Below are 19,092 nucleotides of genomic sequence, written 5' to 3' on the forward strand. Positions count from 1 at the left end.
TACGGAAGAATTGTCTCCCTCTGTCGGTCACAAAAACAAACTGCAGTATTTTGTTGCCAGTCACTTTGTCCATAAAGTTGTTTGAAATCAAGATGGCGGTGTGGATGCCGCTGTCTTCCAAGATGTCACCTCCAACCTCCCTGGGCTGCACTTTGCTACGGAGAGGGCAACATTCCGCCAGCAAACTGCTCAAAACCTTAATATCGTGTCGCAGACGAGGTGAGACGATTTATTGGTGAGTTGTTTTTTTTTTTTTTTTTTTTTTTAGCAATTCTGTGCTTCTTTTGCGTGCATCTAACTAATTAGCCAATCTGAACATGTCAAAGCAAAGTGATCCAACTTGAGCCAAATCACACATATAGTCAAAATAAGGGTTATCGTTTCCACATTAAGTCAATGTGCTTGCGTACTTAACTTTTCGTGTTCGGTCAGCTGTCACTCGCTAAACATTTATTTTTTGCTCCTTGTCCCAAAACGGTCACATTATTCCAAACGTGTACGTCGCTAGCATCTTTGCAACAGTGGTGGCAACTAACTAGAGGTACTCGAGATGTTTAGTTACTAGACTTAGGTAGTGTTTTGTTGTTGTTGTTTTCCCCAAGTAGCTGCACTTTACTTGAGTGTTTCTTTTTCTCAAAAATTCTTACCTTTACGCCAGGCCTACCAGGGGCGAGTCTACGGTCAGAGGTTTAGGGGCGCTGCGCTCCCGTTCCGGCAGGATTCAATTTCACAGTTTTGTACATTTTAACACAATTTCATGCCAACATTTGTAGAAAAAATAAAGCACAGCTCTTTTTTTTTGGGGGGGGGGGGGGGGGGGGGGAAGTCTGTGACTCCACCGTCAAATCAAGTCTGTGACTCCACCGTTTATTTCAATGTTGAGCCGCAGCAAAAGAGGAACGATGGCAGTCATGATACAGCAGCAACTCTCCATACACATTAACAGTATGCATTTTTTTCGGGAGTAAACCAGCTCTCATATAATGAGTATAAAAAATTTATCTTGGGCTTATTTTTACACTTTTCACGCTGGTTTTCCACTTTTTTTTTTTTTTTTTTTTTTAAACGACACAGTTTTCATATATATATATATATATATATATATATATATATATATATATATATATATATATATTTATACATTTTTTTAATCTCTCAAACAAAACTGTAACAATGTCTGATCTCGCCATGTTGTTGTTGATGTACGAGAAGGCTACGCGGCGGAGGCCCGGCGTGAGGCGCGGGCCGAGACGAGCGGCGGCTTGGGCGGCCCCCTAGATCACTACAGCAGGCTGATCCGGGATGGGACCTTGCGGGAGGACGAGCACCAGAGAGCTGTGATGCTCAGACTGGACCAGCTGCACAAGACGCTACGCGGGTACAGCAACACGCCCACGTCCATATTCCAAAAGGTGCACTCATAGAATATTTGAATAGAGTTTGACAAGTTTCAAAACCCAAATTGATTAAAAATACGAAGGAATAAGGGCCATAGTTGGAGACACGTTGCAATACAATATTGCATATTTTGCCAACAATGTTGATTATTAATATTATAATGATTAAGGTTGGCCATCGTAATAAATTATTATAATAATTATTATGTACCTTTATTACATTTGGATATCATGATATATCTTCCTATAGTATGTTTATTTTTGCAGAATAGAATCGTTATCAGTGTGAGAATATTGTGATATTGCATCATAATACATTGTGATTTCCACCCCTAGTTATGATACCAAGATTCGGATTAAAAGGTAAAAGTTGTCGTCATGATATTGGATAGTCATAATATGATATTTGACCGTTCTGAATCGATATTGTACTGAAAGAGAAAACAATACATGACAAGATCAAGCAGAGTCATTCTAATGCAATGGATTTGTTCACATTTTCCCTTTTTCTCGTAGTTTTTCACCAAGCCGAAGCCTCCCAAGGGTTTCTACATTTACGGTGACGTGGGTAAGGAATACACATGACCATACTGTCTTTTTAATTTTTTTATTGATACCAAGAGAGACGTGTGATGATTATTTCAGGCACGGGTAAAACCATGGTCATGGACATGTTCTACTCGCACGTGGAGACGGAAAAGAAAAAGAGGGTCCACTTCCACGGCTTCATGTTGGACGTACACAAACGTGAGTTTGCTTTTATTATATTAGAGGTGGGGCAGAATACCCATTATCCTGATGTATCGTCCTAGTTATCAATTTTGTACAATATCAATTCCCTATTCCTATTTATTATACTAATTACTTATTTTAGTTGGATTTTGTGACGTCTCGTCTTGTGATATTGTTGGCAAAAATTTTGCAATATCGTATCGTAGCTGTTGCGATATCATGACGCATTGTACGTGGTTTTCGTGCAATACTGTACATTATCATGCAATTGCTGCATCGTCTTTGGCAAAATATTGCGATATTGTATCGCATGTTTGAATTATAATCCTTTTATCTTGGTTAGATATCGGGATGCGTCGTGAACGGTTTTCTTCCACAACTGCCCATCAATTATTGCGTAACTGCTGTATCGTCTTTAGGGAAATTTCGCAATGTATCGTTATGTTGTCCATATCATTGGCAAGTATTGCAGTATCGTATCATGAGTTAGTTTGTGATTGCGTTAGATATCATGTCGTAACATGGATGTTTTTCTTCCAATAGATCGATCATCACGTAATCTATGTTTCGCGATATTGGTATTATTGGCAAAATATCGTATTGCACGTTAGATAGTTCTCTTCCCAAACTGCCGCTTATCAAGTAATCACTGTACCATCTTTGGGGAAATATATCGTAATGTTGTTGTCGGTAAAGTTCATATTGTGCACCTCTACGTACCTCTTCAAATTATCGAGAAATCGCTGTATTGCGGTATGATCGGTGTCGTTGGCAAAATATCGTATGACACTACTCTTTAATTCCCACCCCTATTATCACAACATGGAGAGATATGGTAAGGTGTCGTAGCTGGTTTTCTAGCAATGTTGTCGCTACTGCATACGGATTATCGCGTGTGACCGTGCAGGGATCCATCGCCTTAAGCAGAGTTTGCCAAAGAGAAAAGCGGGCAAGATGGCCAAATCTTACGACCCCATCGCCCCGGTTGCCGAGGAGATCAGCGAGGAAGCTTGCCTACTGTGCTTCGATGAGTTTCAGGTAACGACGACGCCTTGATTAACGTGATGGCGATGCCGATTATCGCACGATGTATGTCTCACCATGTTGCGACGTCGTTCCAGGTGACGGACATCGCCGACGCCATGATTCTCAAGCAGCTGTTTGAGAACCTGTTTCTCCATGGCGTGGTGGTCGTGGCCACGTCCAATCGCATCCCTGAAGGTGAGAAGTGAGTCGACACGAGGAAAGTAGTGAACCCGACATTAGGCACAGAGCCAATACAGGAGCTGTATTTCAAAATGTACTTAATTAAATGTAACAATATCATTATTATTGTTGTAGTTCGCAGTGGTGTACAACTTCATTGCATCACGCTGAGCTGTTCCTAATTTTGTGGTTAATCGACTAAGGTACATGGCGGGAAAAATAAAATGTAATTGGAAATTACATAAAATACAATTAAGAATTAAGACAAATTTGAAATTAGATAACATTTTAAATTGGAGTTTAGTCTTTTAGAAATTAAAATGTTAAATTCCGAATATTAGATTATCATCCATCTGTTAAATTAAGAATTAAATTAAATCAGGAACAAAATGCCATTACAAATTAAATGACATTAAATTAGGAATTAACTGAAATCATACAGATGAAATTAAATTGGACAAATTTGATTAAATTGGATATTAGATATTATGATTACAATAAATTATATTAATTTAAATAAGGAATACAATTTTATAGTTTAAATATGAAATTAGATTTATTTAAATTATGAATGTAATTAAATTGTTAATTAAACAAATACATTTAATTCAGTTAGAAACTGCATTAAATTAAGTCGGGAATTAAATAAAATTAAAAATTAGGAATTGTAACGCCATTAAATTGAATTTTTTTATTTTTTATTTAAATGAATTGTCCTCCCTCTTTCAGACTTGTATAAAAACGGGCTGCAAAGGGTCAACTTCGTGCCTTTTATTGCCGTGTTGCAGGTAAGACTTAAAAAATCAAATAAATAATAATTTAAAGCCCAAATGCCAAATACTTCAATATGACACCGCTCACTCCATCTATATATTGGACAGAAATATTGCCAAACTCTTCGTCTGGACTCAGGGATTGACTACCGCAAGAGGAACAGACCCTCTGCGGGGAAACTTTACTTCCTGTAAGACGTCCATGCATCATGAAACGTTTTTAAAAAAAAAATAATAATAATTATTATTATTATTCTTCCTGCCAATTATTGTTATGTTCACATCAGTTCCAGTGAGGCTGATGCAGAAGAGAGGCTTGACAAGCTTTTCGACGAGCTGGCCTTCAAGCAGAATGACAGTAAATCCTTTGTTTTTAAATCTGTCATATTTTCATTCTTAGCATTATTGTGTAGTAATCGTTATATGTACTCCACAGTAACGCGGCCAAGAGTCCTTAACGTGCACAACAGGAAAGTGTGTCTGAACAAAGCGTGCGGGACCATCTTGGACTGCACATTTGAGGAGCTGTGTGACAGGGTAAAGCTGTCACGTAATCAATACACATAAATGGATTACAGACAGCCGCCACATTGAATACCATCTAGGAGATTAATAGGAGTTTTTTTCCCCAAATCCCAATGGCGAAAAAGGAAGAACAGCCAACATAAGAACAATAATCTAATATACAGTGAACCCCCGTTCATCGCAGGGGAATTCTAGACCCTCAGGCTATGGGGGGAGGGGGGGGGGGGGGGGTCAGGTGAAAGCACTTCCTCCCGGCACAGGTAAATATGGCGGAATAGAAATGGGACAAAGCACCTGTATGAACTTTAAACGTCTACAGGGTCTTTTGTTTAACGCGAGATGTCACCACACGGCCAACGAAGACAATATCCGATGTTTCGGCTTTGTTCGTGTTTACATACATCATATTTGTTAAACAAATGGCATGCATGCATTTAACTTTTGTCCAAACACACCATCCCTGAAGAAAAGATTTTTATTTTATTTTTTAACCAAGTTCGGTTTCAAACTACCATGTCATCAACCGGTAGTTATGCTCGTTAGCACAAGCTTGAACAGTCTCCTAATGCAAATCCTGTTCAAATTTGGTTTGACAAAGTCAAAGTTTTGTTCAAAGAACATTTCATGACATTTTTTTTAAATATATATATTGCGTCAAAAACTCATTTTTTACCTATGACATCCACAAACCAGCAATTTTGCAGGATCTGTGTGTGACCGAGCTATTGATGGTTTCAGCCCCTAGGGGCCAGCGACTACCTGGAGATCTCCCGTCTGTTTGACACCGTCTTCATCCGGCACGTCCCGCTGATGACGCTCAACAAGAAAACACAAGCCCGGCGACTCATCACGCTGGTGGACACGCTCTACGACCACAAGGTTGGCTTTTACCCCTCTCCTTTCTTTTCGCGGTTAAAGGAGAAATATTAGGCACCCCACAATTTCAAACAGTTCCCAGGTGTCTTAGTGTTTGTGGCATGCTCTCGTCAAAATACCCCATGGCTCAAGATGTATAGACATATATGTACAGCGCATTTCTTGCCACGGTGAAACTGGCTCATTTTAATGGCGCATCGGTCTCATGCGAGTATGGATTTAGTTACCATGATGACTGGGCAGCTCTAGGACTGTGCTTGAATTTTCAAAAAAAAAAAAAAAAAGCGACGACGAAATGTGACCGTGTAGATTCTATTTTGCTCGCCGAATTACACTGGTCAAGTACCGTGCGGATTAGTTCATGTGGCGCATGCAGCAGACAAATCGAGCAATTCACCGAGCAATCGAGTACGTCCCGCCTATGAGAAGCTCTCTTTACCTTTTGGCTTTGGCGTGTTTCAGACAGTGTAGTCCGTTGTCCCTCCAGCTGTCGCATGGAAGTGGCTCTGGATCATAGCCCTGCGTAGCCGCCAAGTCATGGGCTGAGAAACTCATGTGGAATTGGTAATGTCAAGTAGCCCCACTGGCCGTCCATAGGTGGGGCAGAAGTGCAGAAAGGCTCGCTCACAGAAAACATTTTCAGAAATAGTCAGATAAGTAATGATTGACTTGGTTTAATTTCATTCGTGATGGGTGGGCAGGAACTCCAGAACTCAACAACTGTTGGGATACAATCATTAAAAAGTTTTTTTTTTATGTTCACCCGTGCGCTGTTTCAGGTGCGTGTGGTGATCCTGGCCGATCACCCGCTGGAGGAAGTCTTCGTCCTCGAGGGCGACCACGGCCACGACGAGAGCCACATCCTCATGGATGACCTGGGACTCAAAAGAGTAGGAGATGAAGATCACTTTGCTGTATTTTTATGTCCACTTTCACGATACGTCACTAAAATTAGCCCCGGTATTAAACTGGTTCTGGGGCTAAATTAGTGAAGCCCAATATCAATAAGATCGACCTTTCAAAGTTCTTGTTCTTGGGAAAAAGTACTGCAATTTATTTTTGGTCTATTCAGGCTATATGAATGTTATTTTGCACCTTTTACCCCTGTGATCTTATTTCAAACTTGCAATAAATTAAGATATTAGTCTAAGAAGCATTTTCACAATCGCAACCTTAACCAACATTTAGTAAAAGTGCAAAACGCAAAAAAAATATGTAGTTTCCTGTTGTTTTCGGAGGCTATGGCATTACAATTGATCGCTGTGACGACCACACCGACTCACTGTCTTGACAGGAAGAGGCCAGCAGTCTGTCCATCTTTAGTGGTGAAGAGGAGATGTTTGCCTTCCAGAGGACAGTCTCCAGACTCACCGAGATGCAGAGTGAAGAATACTGGCTGGAGGGAGACCGCAGCACTAAGACCAAACCCTAATGTAGCTCCACATTTTGACCGTTTTTTTTTTTTTTTTTTTTTTTTTTTTTTTTAATTAATTATTTTTTTTAAATCCCAAATCCATCCATCCATCCATCCATTTTCTGAGCCGCTTCTCCTCACTAGGGTCGCAGGCGTGCTGGAGCCTATCCCAGCTGTCATCGGGCAGGAGGCGGGGTACACCCTGAACTGGTTGCCAGCCAATCGCAGGGCACATAGAAACTAACAACCATTCGCACTCACAGTCATGCCTACGGGCAATTTAAAGTCTCCAATTAATGCATGTTTTTGGGATGTGGGAGGAAACCGGAGTGCCCGGAGAAAACCCACGCAGGCACGGGGAGAACATGCAAACTCCACACAGGCGGGGACGGGGATTGAACCCCGCACCTCATGAGAAATCATTTTGTTTGTGGGTTAGAACTGTTTAAAAAAAAAAAAAAAAAAACATTTGTGGGATACATGTTTGTTTTAACAACGGGGTTTTAGGGCTACACTGAAAAGAAAAAAAGATGTACAGAGAAAGTTGCACACTGTATTTAATAGAAAATATATTTTTTAATTTTAATTTTACAAAGGGATTGCTACTTTAATCTTTAAAATATTCGACTCAATACCTGTAAAATTACATTAATTTTGACTCAAAAATATATTTTTCCCCTTCAACTTTTATAAAATATACAATATCTTAAGTCTACGACTGTTCTAGTATTAATACAACTGAAATCTTTAAAATACGCAACTTTATTCTTGTACTCTTATGATTTTGATATTGAAAATATGACTTAATCTTGAAGATATACAAAAAAAAATACAACTATACAAATTCTCAAAAATACACATTTTCATAAATGACTAATGTAGAAAATATGACTGCAATTTTATGATTTCAATCCCTAAAATATACAATTTAATTCTCACAAGATTGTGACTGATCTAAAAAAAAAAAAAAAAGCATTTTTTTCTTCTTTTCAGTGTAGCTCTAATAGTCGAGTTTTTAAACAGAAGAACACTAGTACTACTCAAACTCTACTCACTCCAACTGATCTTAGCGGGAACACACTTAAAGGAGATGTACAGGAATTATTTATTGCAGTCTTTTTGCACTTTAAGACATGATTTTAAGATAAAGCTTTTATCACAGCGGTCCAACTGTGTAAGAAGTTGTGGGGAAAGATTTCAAGTTGTAAATGTGACATCCATCAATACATGCGAAATTGTCATAAATCAAGAGCAGTTTTGTAAAGTGCAACTCAAAATGTCCTAACATTAAATGTACACAAACTTGCTGTACAATGTACATTTGTTTTTTTGATTAGAAACTATTATCATTTGTCTATTTCACCAAACAAAACACCTAAAATGAGTGCTAATTAAGGGCTAGAAACAAATGGACACGCTGATATTAGCTGCTAGCTTTCAGATTATGGCTGTGTGCTAGTTAGCAGCTAACTTTAGCTTTTTTTGCTTCCAATACAATTTAACTTTTTTTATTAGTAACTATTATTATCAAATTCCTTGTGTGTTTTGGACATACTTGGCAAATAAAGATGATTCTGAATATAATACCAAACACCTAACGCATCCTAAGTAAGCCCTAGAAAAACAAATCGACATGCGGATATTAGCAGCTAATTGCTAATTTTCAATGTTTGGCCTTGTGATATTTAGAAGCTAACTTTAGCTTGCTTGCTTACAGTACAAGTTGTCTTTTTTTTAACAAAGTAAAATTTAAAAAAAAATGTAGTTTTCACACTTAGCGTCAGCTTGCTTCCAACAAAACGATTTTTTTAAATGAGTAACTACAGTGAACCGTTGCATGTTTGCGGTTTGGCATTTGCTGTTTTATTAATTATATTTGGGGAGCCCTATCCTCTGTTCACAGAAAAAAAAAATCCACTCCGCCGTTTTTGCGCGCATGCCAAAGCATGATACTTTGGCGCCATCTAGTGGAGTCTTGGTTTCAAGTAAGTATATTGAAATGAACTGAGACACACGCATAGAGCCATATTCTCCCATTCGTGCGCGTCTTTTACGCAATATTAAATAAATATACAATATAGTAACTTTTAGGTGCTACTTGCCCTTTAAAAAGGGACAGCTGACTTTTTTTTTGAGCATGATGTGCACCCTGCTGGGCATCCCCACGGGGAGCCAGCGAGTGACGTCACTGCTCCACACTGTCGCTTTTTATTTCTCGGAGCAGCGCGGCGGAGGAGGACGAGGAAGAAGAGGAGGCGCAGCAGGAGGATTGTGTCGCTGAATGAACGTTTTGCATGTGCAAACATCACCGTGGAGGTGAAGTGCTGCTGAGTCGGCAGCCGCATTTCTGCAGGAGGAGGAGGTGCAACGATGAAGATGCACAAGAAAGTCGCGCGAGGAAATGGTCAAAATGGCAGCGGAGTGACGTGTTAAATGCTTCTCGGCGCTTGCAGAGGAACGCCAAGCCGAGATCACCCCCCTTCCTCTCCCGGGGTCACGAGGAAAAGCCACCGCGATAATGTCTACTTAAGATGCATTCCAGCAAATAGACGGCACCCGAGCCCCCTCCACTCCTCCGCCCCACACATTGATGGAATGCGACCCGAGTGACTTCCCGACCCACTCATCGCCCACCGTGACATGGCCGAGGCCAGCGAGCCGAACGTGGAGATCGACCCCGACTTCGAGCCCCAGAAGCGGCCGCGCTCTTGCACTTGGCCGCTGCCCCGTCCGGAGCTCGGCGCTGCGGGTAAACCCGGGGCGAACGACGCTGATGTCATCCCCGAAGAAGATGATGACGACGAGGAGGGAGGAGGGGGAAGTGCACCCCGGGAGACCACCGGGGCTCTCACGCCGAGCTCACTCACTCCCTCCGGCCTCCACCTCGCTTCGCAGCCCCGCAGCGAGGAGGCCGCGGACGGCTCGCCGTCCTCGGCTCAACTGGCGACGGCAGCGGCCGCCCCAGCATCGCAACAGCTGCGGAAGTCGTCGGCCCGCCGGAACGCCTGGGGCAACTACTCGTACGCGGACCTCATCACGCAGGCCATCGAGTCGTCGCCCGAGAAGAGGCTCACCTTGTCGCAGATCTACGATTGGATGGTCCGCTCCGTGCCCTACTTCAAGGACAAGGGAGACAGCAACAGCTCGGCCGGATGGAAGGTGAGCGTGCTCCGGGCGTTATCGCGTTATCACACCTGCAACACCTCCACCTTGATAGTGCATGAGAAATGTTGCCAAATATATGTAGAACTAAAATGTGGAGGAGGGAACAAGTGAAGCGTTGTCGCAAAGTATTCACAGTGCTTCACCCCCCCCCCTCATTTTCTTATGTTAAGCCTTATTGCTAAACTGATTAAATTTGAATTGAAACTAATTTCCCCATCAAAATTCTACACACAACACGCCATATTGACAACATGGGAAAAAATAAAAAAGCTTTCAGGATTTTGTTTATGCAAATTTATTTTTAAAAAACAACACAACTTAACGCGGGTGGAAAAATGTGAAGCGTTATACTTTTTCTGCATTTTGTTTTGTTTTGTTTGTTGTATTCCAAAATTGATTTAATGGCTTTTCTCTCTCAAAGTTCTACACACAACACTCCATCCATCCAATTCCCTTACAATTAGCCAATTCCAACGAAGTTGGGATGTTGTGTAAAACAAATAAAAACAGAATACAATGACTTGCAAATCCTTTTCAACTTATATTCTGTTGAATACACTACAAAGAGATATTTAATGTTCAAATGGAAAAAAAATATATATAATTTTTTTTGGGGGGGGGGGCTGGGCAAATATTCTCTCTTTGAATTTGATTTGGGAAAAAACTATTTGGAACATTTGACAGGTGAACGGGATAATTGGAACAAGGTGACTGTCATGATTGGGTATAAAAGGAGCATCCCTGAATGGTGCAGTCGTTCACAAGCAAGGATGAGGCCCACCACTTCGTGAACAACTGTGTGAGCAAATTGTCCAACAGTTTAAGAAGAATGTTTCTCAACGTACAATTGCAAGGAATCACTCAGGTGGCACTGCATTAAAAAGCGGCATCATTGTGGAAAGAATATTGCCACGTGGGCTCAGGAACACTTCAGAAAACCATTGTCAGTTAACACAATTTGTCACTGCAGCTACAAATTCAAGTTAAAACTCTACTATGCAAAAGACATATCAACAACACGCAGCTTCTCTGGGGCCGAGCTTGTCTGAGATGGACTGACACAAAGTTGAAAAGTGTGCTTTGTTCTGACGAGTCTACATTTCAAATTGTTTTTGAAAATCATGGGCATAGTGTCCTCTGGGCTAAAGAGGAAAAAGGACCATCCGGATTGTTATCAGCGCAAAGTTTAAAAGCCCAAGTCTGTGATGGTATGGGGTGTGTTAGTGCCCATGGCATGGGTAACTTACACATCTGTGTAGGCACCATTAATGCGGAAAGGTACATACAGGTTTTGGAGCAACATATGCTGCCATCCAAGCAATGTCATTTTTAGGGACAGCCCTGGTTATTTCAGCAAGACAATTCAAAGCCACATTCTGCACATGGTACAACAACGTGTTCTTTGTAGTAAAAGAGTGTGAGTACTAGATTGGCCTGTCAGCAGTCCAGACCTGTCGCCCATTGAAAATATGTGGCGCATTATGAAGCACAAAATATGACAACAGAGACCCGGACTGTACAACATGTATTGTATTGTATTTTTTGTATTTACCTTTTACACAACATTCAAACATCATTGGAATTGGGATTTGTACTATATTACTTCTTTAATTTTTGTGGCTTGGAGCAGGTACAGATTTGATAAAATATTATCAAATGACAAGCTATTTATATAGATTTTTTTTAATTAAAATACAAATACTTATTAGATTTTAATAGTTACAGATGGGTTTTTTTTAATTACACATTTGGCTATTATACCTCAACCTCTCGTTTTGTGCATGACAATTTCATCTACCTTTAACATACATTGTAAGAGTATAAACATAAGCAGCCATGCACATACAGTGGGTACGGAAAGTATGCAGACCCCCTTAAATTTTTCACCCTTTGTTATATTGCAGCCATTTGCTAGAATCATTAAAGTTCATTTTTCCCTCATTAATGTACACACAGCAGCCCACATTGACAGAAAAAAACAGAATTGTTGAAATTTTTGCAGTTTTATTAATGATTTTAGCAAATGGCTGCAATATAACAAAGAGTGAAAAATTTAAGGGGGTCTGAATGCTTTCCGTACCCACTGTAAATAATCGTTCAATCTGCTTTATGGGACGATAAGAAATGATGATCAATTTTATCATTAGTGTAGTTATTTTTTTAATTAAAATTTTTTTCAATTCTTGGCATATTTTGTTAGCTACTGTGCTTTGTGTCAGTACAGACAATGTGTTTATGGGATGTTTTTTAATTGACATTTTAGTGTGTGTGACTGCTTCTAATTGAGGCTATGTTTGTTTTGTAAACATATACAGCTTGCACAGACAGTGTCCCGCTTCCCGATGGATGTTAAGGATTATAGCCCTGCCTGGAAAACCAATTCATCTGTCATGGCATCAAGTCTGATGAGAGCTTTGCAGGATTTGTGTATTTGTGCGCGTGCGTGGGACGAAATGGATTTGTAATCCTGCAGTATGCATGCGGGACGCGGGTTGGCTCCTGGGAACTTTTCTTGGAGGAACGACTCCACGGTCTAATTTCTTCGCGGCTTCTGCAATTTACAAACCACATCCCCGCGGACGCACATTACTTACACTAAAAACAGGGCTGCGAACAGAGAGGATTTGGGTTAGTTACCAAAGCAGTCCGTGTTGCCGACTTAACCATTTGGCTGCTATATTTTCCAAATTCTCTAGAAACTGTTTTTTCAAAAAAGCAACTAATGACTTCCTGCTGAGAAACAGACAACATGAGCGGAATCACTTTTATATAATTTTCTGTATGACAAGAAAGGAGCCCGTGGAAGGAAATCGCGGCGTCATTCATGCTGAAGACATGGTGCCCATTTATACATTGCAAAAGCAGTGATTTAGCCACATGTTGGAATCTTTTGACCCGAGGTATGTGCTTCCAAGTTGCAAATATTTTGCAAAGATCGGCTTGTCTGACCTCGACAAAAGAAAAATCAACCCTTTTTTACAACAAAATCTATATTTTTTTCAGAGAATATAGTTCTATTTTTTCAAGAATACAGTAAATGCCCCCCCCCCCCCCCCCCCCCCCCAGCATATAAGGTGTTTATTTCAATCTTTTATTTAAATTTTGTTTTTAATCCATTATTTTGTTTTGTTTTGAGGCTTTGTTTATGACTAGCGCTATACAAATATACTTGCCTTACCTCCACAGAATTCCATCCGGCACAATCTGTCCCTCCATAGCCGCTTCGTGAAGGTCCAGAACGAAGGGACGGGGAAGAGCTCGTGGTGGATGGTCAACCCGGACGGCGGCAAAGGCGGCAAGGCGCCGCGTCGGCGCGCCGTCTCTATGGACAACAGCAAGTACATCAAAGGCGCTCGAGGCCGCGCCACCAAGAAGAAAGCCTCGCTGCAGGCCGCCCAGGAAGGCAGCTCTGAGAGCTCGTCCAGCCTTTCCAAGTGGACGGGCAGCCCCACGTCGCGCAGCAGCGACGAGCTGGACGCCTGGACCGACTTTCGCTCGCGCACCAACTCCAACGCGAGCACGCTGAGCGGCCGCCTGTCACCCATCCTGGCCAACCTGGAACTGGACGAGGTGCCCGTGGACGACTCGCCGCTGTCCCCCATGCTGTACTCCAGCCCGAGCAGCGTGTCGCCGTCCGCGGGGCCCGCCGGCCTCTCTGACCTGGCGGGCACCATGAACCTCAACGACGGGTTGTCTGACAACCTGATGGACGACCTACTAAACAACATCGGCATGACGACGTCCCAGCAGCCTCCTCCCGCCGAGGACGACGACGGCGACAAAGGCCAGGGGGGCGCCGTCTTCACCTTCGGCAGTCCTGTCGGCAGCTACGTCCCCAATCCGCTTTTCAGCCCGCCGTCCATCACCAGCCTGCGCCAGTCGCCCATGCAGACCATCCAGGAGAACAAGCAGACCACCTTCTCCTGCGCGGCACACCTGACCCTGCAGGATCTCCTCAGCCTGGACTCGGGCAACGTCCTGCTCACCCAGTCTGACCCGCTCATGTCGCAGGCCAGCACCGCCGTGGCCCTGCAGAACTCCCGCCGCAACACACTGCTTCTGCGCAAAGACCACGTTTCCTCCGCCAACCACGCCACCGTTCAGGCACAAAATCCGTCTGTTCACGGTGGAAATGGCCTCAAGTCTCCCGGCAAGAGATCCCCAGCCTTGCCCGGCCAGGACCGCTTCCCCGCCGCCGACCTGGACCTGGAGGTGTTCAATGGCGCCCTGGAGTGTGACATGGACTCAATCATCCGCAACGAGCTGATGGAGGCCGACTGCCTGGACCTCAGCTTTGACGCCGCCCACAACGCCAACGTCACCCCGGGGGGCTTCAAACAGACGTCGGCGCAGAGCTGGGTCCAGAGCTGAGGGGCTCTGAATGCGTCGGGAACGAGACTCCACTAGCGGGAAAAGAAAGCGTGTTCAAGTGTATTGGTCGTATTATTTTCCCATCCTATTTAATTTGAGGTGTGACAATAAAGAAACAAGACTAGCTGGCCACACATCTCAATGCGTTAAGCAGCAACAGATGTGTGAATGTGCACTGCAGATCAAATCGACCAGCTAATTTGCCTGCTTCAGAGTTAAGTCTGACCTGACTCCTGTGTAATTTGAGGTGTGACAAAGAAACCAGACTATGACTCTTATTTTACGACAACTGACCCCTATAACGTTAATCGCTTCAGTTTTCTTTCGTATGGTACAGTGCCCCTTTCACACTGGCCACTGAAGCCGGATTTTCCGGTGTGTGAAAGGATGAAGGGGAGCGGCGTTGGAAGCGCCGAGGGTTGCAGTCAACCAGAGGTAGTATCGGAGACATAACAGAGGCTAGAGTGTGAAATGTAACACCTGAGACTCACAGTCCATGCCCCTTATGTGTTGAAAGTAATTGTCTGATCTGATCTGAATCGGAATCCAGCAGTTGTACACTAAGGACATAGCGAGTTCTGTTTGAAACTCTGCCAATAAGGCCGCTGATGCGCCAATTTACCAGGAATAAATTGTGAAAGGCTCACTGTGTTGGAAGCAGTTGTCACTGTCCCAGTCGCTAGCCATTTACCAAATGATCTGCCTTGGAGAAGCCGCAACAGTTTCCAGCTTTCTGGTGGTATTGTAGGAAAACCACGACCCAAGACTCACTGCCAAGGAAGGCAGTGTGAAAGGGGCTACAGGTTATTCAAGCTGGATTTTTCCAGCTCATTTTCCTGTGTGTTAAGGTACCGATGAAGGAGGAGTTGAAGTCCAATCCAAGTAAATTTTGCTCTTCAGCGAGTTCTGTCTGCAAGGCTCTACCATTTACGCTACTGGGGTGCTGGTTTACTGTATATAAGCCAGTTTTTCTCGCTGCTTTTTCCAGACTCGCTGCCCTGTAAGTAAGGTACCGACGTGGGATGAAGGGGGTTGAAGTTGACCCGAGTATTAGCCTGCTTCCAAGGCAATATTGGAAGCGAAACGGCAACCGCCAATGCCGCTAACGCAGCAGTTCGCCAGGAACGCTTCAACCAACCTGGAATTAAGCCAATACGATAGCAGAACACCAATCGGTGCAGCGTTGTCAGCGTCGCTGCAGCAGTCTTGTTTCTTTACTGTCACAGTCTTGTTTCTTTACGGTATTGTTCTCTGAAGTCTTTACACACACACACACACAAAACATCAAATGAACCTGAGCGATTTGTACAACAGTATCATACTGGAACAGGAACAAAAAAGTTGCATTTGTCTCAGGGAAGATTATTACGTTTTCTCGCGTCGACATTTTTGCCAAACCAGGACCGAGACCCCGTTTACACAGAAAAAAAACAAAACTAAAAGGAGGATACTTGACATCTTTTTATTTATTTTTTTTCTCTTTGATGAGAGAAAAGTTGATGCACCCCAAATATCAACATGTACAGCTAATACGTGAAACGAGCGGTCACATTGTGTGCTTTATTTCTACGTGTTTTTTGGGGGGTTTGTGTGTGATTATTGGCAACATCATTGTGAAGTTGGAAGGTACGTCGCTCGACACTATGGTGTCTGCCCCGTGGACCGCAGCCGTAACCATCGTCCACTTCAGCGGAATATTGTTCGAAGCGCTCGCCGATGTGCGACGTTTAGCGTTAGTAACGCGGTTAGCGCATTGTAGACTGCATTTACTGATTTCTGTCGCCCCGCCCCCTTGTCCCCACCTTGCCGCCGCAATCAATCAAGTGCCCATAGAGATCCCATTACATTATCACTGGTGAATGCAGCATTTCATCACCCAGCCACCGAATTACAGTCGTCAATTAACGTAGCGGTGTGGTGCATAACGTGGCCAAACACAAATACCCCCTCAGTCACCCTTTCGTCCACAACTTTACCAAACAACATAAACATTACAGCATTATCAGAAGCTAATGCTGCTAACACTGTTAGGTAATGCTCATCTGTGCTAACACTGCAGCTCTGCTTACCTTTGTCTTAGACACGACGGCGTTCGGCCAAAGTGGTCCACTGGAACTTTGGCCGGACGATCCCATTCTTTAAGGAAATCTATGTGGGGTTGGTAACTGCTCATTTCTGCCCCATTGTAATGTCTCAGTGGGGCAGGAATGCACATTTTCAAAAATAGATAACTAAAGATGGACTTTTTACAAACATTAACAAATAAAATAAACTATGCCCCCTTTTAAGGTACGTAAAAAATGACTCTCCATACGATTAAGATGCAATACGATGCGAGTTCTTCGTTTACACACAAAAAGGATGCAATAATTTAGTCAAATGTTTGTCATGATGCTATACCAATCACTCCAAGTAAGATGCGATTTGACGTACCAGGGTTTTTCCGAGACCGTTTTGTTTGGATGCAAAATGTGGTCGTTGATCTGAGATTAAACAATTTTAAGTGACTGCCGCATTGATCGCTAGTGGTTAATCTACAACAATTATCATGACAGCGCGTATGGATTATTTTGGATTTCCATAATGAAGCCACACTATAATGTCTAGGAACTACAGCAACAGCTCAGAGGTACAGTGCTTAACAAACATTTTTTGACCATTTTGAACAGAGAGGATTTTATTGCTTGTAATATCGTTTTTGCCACTTATTCCCCATGTTCAGTGCAGACCTCATCCTCGGACTTTTTTTCATGCTGATTGACGGATTTATTCTCATAATATTCAGACTTTTTCTTTTGGTATTGCACCTTTATTCCCATCACATCATTAAGACATACTATTCTCGTAAAAGTTTTATTCCCCCCCCCAATGTTAAATTCTGATCTTTTTCATATTGTGACTTTTTTTTCTTGTAAGATTGCACCTTGACTGCCATAATATTACAACTATATTTTCGGGAAATTATGACTTACAACTTTTGGGTAATATCACACTTTTATTCCACGATCGTGATTCTTTCAAAATTAATTTTACTTTATTCTCGCAATTATGATTTTTTCCCCCTCATTATATCACACCTTTATTCCACTAATATGGTGAATTTTTCCACTTAATGCACAAATGTATTCAGAGAAAATTGGGACTTTTTCACATTATTTCATAACGGAAATTGCAACAAAATAAATTTACACCCCCCCCCCCCATGTAATATGGCAGCTTTCTTCTATCACATTGGCTTTATTATTGTAATATTTCAACTTTTCTCCCTCAGAAAAAATTTCAACTTTTTCACGCAACTTTAACAATTTTTACTTTTTCCACGTTATTTGACAACTTTATTCGCAGCACTTTGTTCTTATAAATACGGCAACGTTTTCATGTAAATTCATGTCATAATATTTAACCTTTATACCAGTTACTTTACGACTTTCATGTTCACTTAAGACCAGTCTCATAAAAGTTGGACTTTATCAAATGTCATGTTTTTTTTTTTTAATATACGATATTGCGCCTTTATTCCCATCAATTTACGATTTTATCTTTGTAAAATGAAGACTTTTTTTCCACATGGATTTACAGTTTTATTCTTGTAATATTATAACAGCGTTGTCACGTAAACTTTGTATGACTTTTCTTGGAATATTGAACTTTACATTGGGTACTGGTCTAATATGTCTGTTAAGCGCTGTACGTCGATCAATAACTCAGACATGGGTTTGGGTCAACTTCCTTTTGAACAGATGTACAATCCAGACCAAACTAAACAATATGAGACATTTACTATTATTTGTTTAATCCTGCGATGCTGCTTCTCATTTTGTCACTCGTGGAGAAAATCGCCAAAACAATGCGATGAATAGTTGCAGTGTAATCGCAGCCTACAGAGGACAGTTTGCAATATTTCCACTGTCGTTTTGGTGACTCTCGGTGCTATAAATAAGAAAATAGAAGGGTGCGGTGTTAGCGAGCCACCTCCCACACTTTTGATCAACACTATAGCAGGTGCTGCCACCGTGTGACGGGAGCCAGTATCTTCAGAGCCATTCATTCATTTGAAGACCACAGTATTTGAAAATATTGCCAAATGTTTCTGCGCACACACAGCTAGAAATAGTGTACATATAGTAGGAAGCAGAGCAATTTCTTTTTTCAAAGATGAGTTTTTTTTGGAACACCAGGATGCATTTTTAAAATGTTTTATTTTGTGTTGATTTGTAGGTTAAAATCACCCCGTTCGTTCAAGCGCACCCATTACAGTGTCCACCATTCATGTGACGCCTTCTGTTTTTTTTAACCCTTTTCAAGTTTAGCGCCATTTCTAATGACAATATTTTGAGTGTAAATAATTTTTGTGCACTGCCATCCACCTGCTTCTCTTGCTGATACAAGAACAAAAAGGTGGCGTTTGCCAGCTTCTCGAGAAATGGTGAATGTAAATAAAGCTTTGAGAGCCACTCTAGCAAATGTCTTTTGCGTGTGTGTAAAATTGAATTCCACGATTCCGGTTAGACCGGGTTGGCCGTGGGCTCTGTACCCGAGAGGACTTGCAACTGATCTCGAAGTTGAGCTGTGATTTAAAAAATATATATTTTTCAAGATGTAGCTTAGTTCGCCGTCGCCATGGTAGCGTTTC

General features: G+C 42.0%; 2 protein-coding genes across 3 annotated transcripts; both read left to right on the plus strand.

Moving 5' to 3' along the window:
- The first annotated feature begins 36 nt into the window (after positions 1-36).
- On the plus strand, positions 37-8,230 carry afg1la (AFG1 like ATPase a). Of its 2 annotated transcripts, none has more exons than XM_061795240.1 (13): positions 37-219; positions 1,213-1,412; positions 1,914-1,965; positions 2,043-2,144; positions 3,037-3,167; positions 3,251-3,350; positions 4,065-4,123; positions 4,217-4,299; positions 4,396-4,466; positions 4,545-4,645; positions 5,372-5,512; positions 6,289-6,399; positions 6,804-8,230. In XM_061795240.1, the coding sequence occupies exons 1-13, from the start codon at positions 93-95 to the stop codon at positions 6,939-6,941; spliced, it is 1,416 nt and encodes a 471-aa protein (XP_061651224.1). In that variant the 5' UTR covers positions 37-92; the 3' UTR covers positions 6,942-8,230. The 2 variants fall into 2 exon arrangements, with proteins under 2 accessions (XP_061651224.1, XP_061651225.1); XM_061795241.1 differs by having other exon boundaries at positions 83-235.
- A 144-nt stretch (positions 8,231-8,374) lies between these two features.
- On the plus strand, positions 8,375-18,927 carry foxo3a (forkhead box O3A). The gene is made up of 2 exons (XM_061795236.1): positions 8,375-10,082; positions 13,275-18,927. The coding sequence occupies exons 1-2, from the start codon at positions 9,564-9,566 to the stop codon at positions 14,457-14,459; spliced, it is 1,704 nt and encodes a 567-aa protein (XP_061651220.1). The 5' UTR covers positions 8,375-9,563; the 3' UTR covers positions 14,460-18,927.
- Positions 18,928-19,092: the final 165 nt, after the last annotated feature.

The sequence above is a fragment of the Phyllopteryx taeniolatus genome, chromosome 13 (assembly GCF_024500385.1).
Source record: "Phyllopteryx taeniolatus isolate TA_2022b chromosome 13, UOR_Ptae_1.2, whole genome shotgun sequence".
NCBI classification, from domain to species: domain Eukaryota; kingdom Metazoa; phylum Chordata; class Actinopteri; order Syngnathiformes; family Syngnathidae; genus Phyllopteryx; species Phyllopteryx taeniolatus.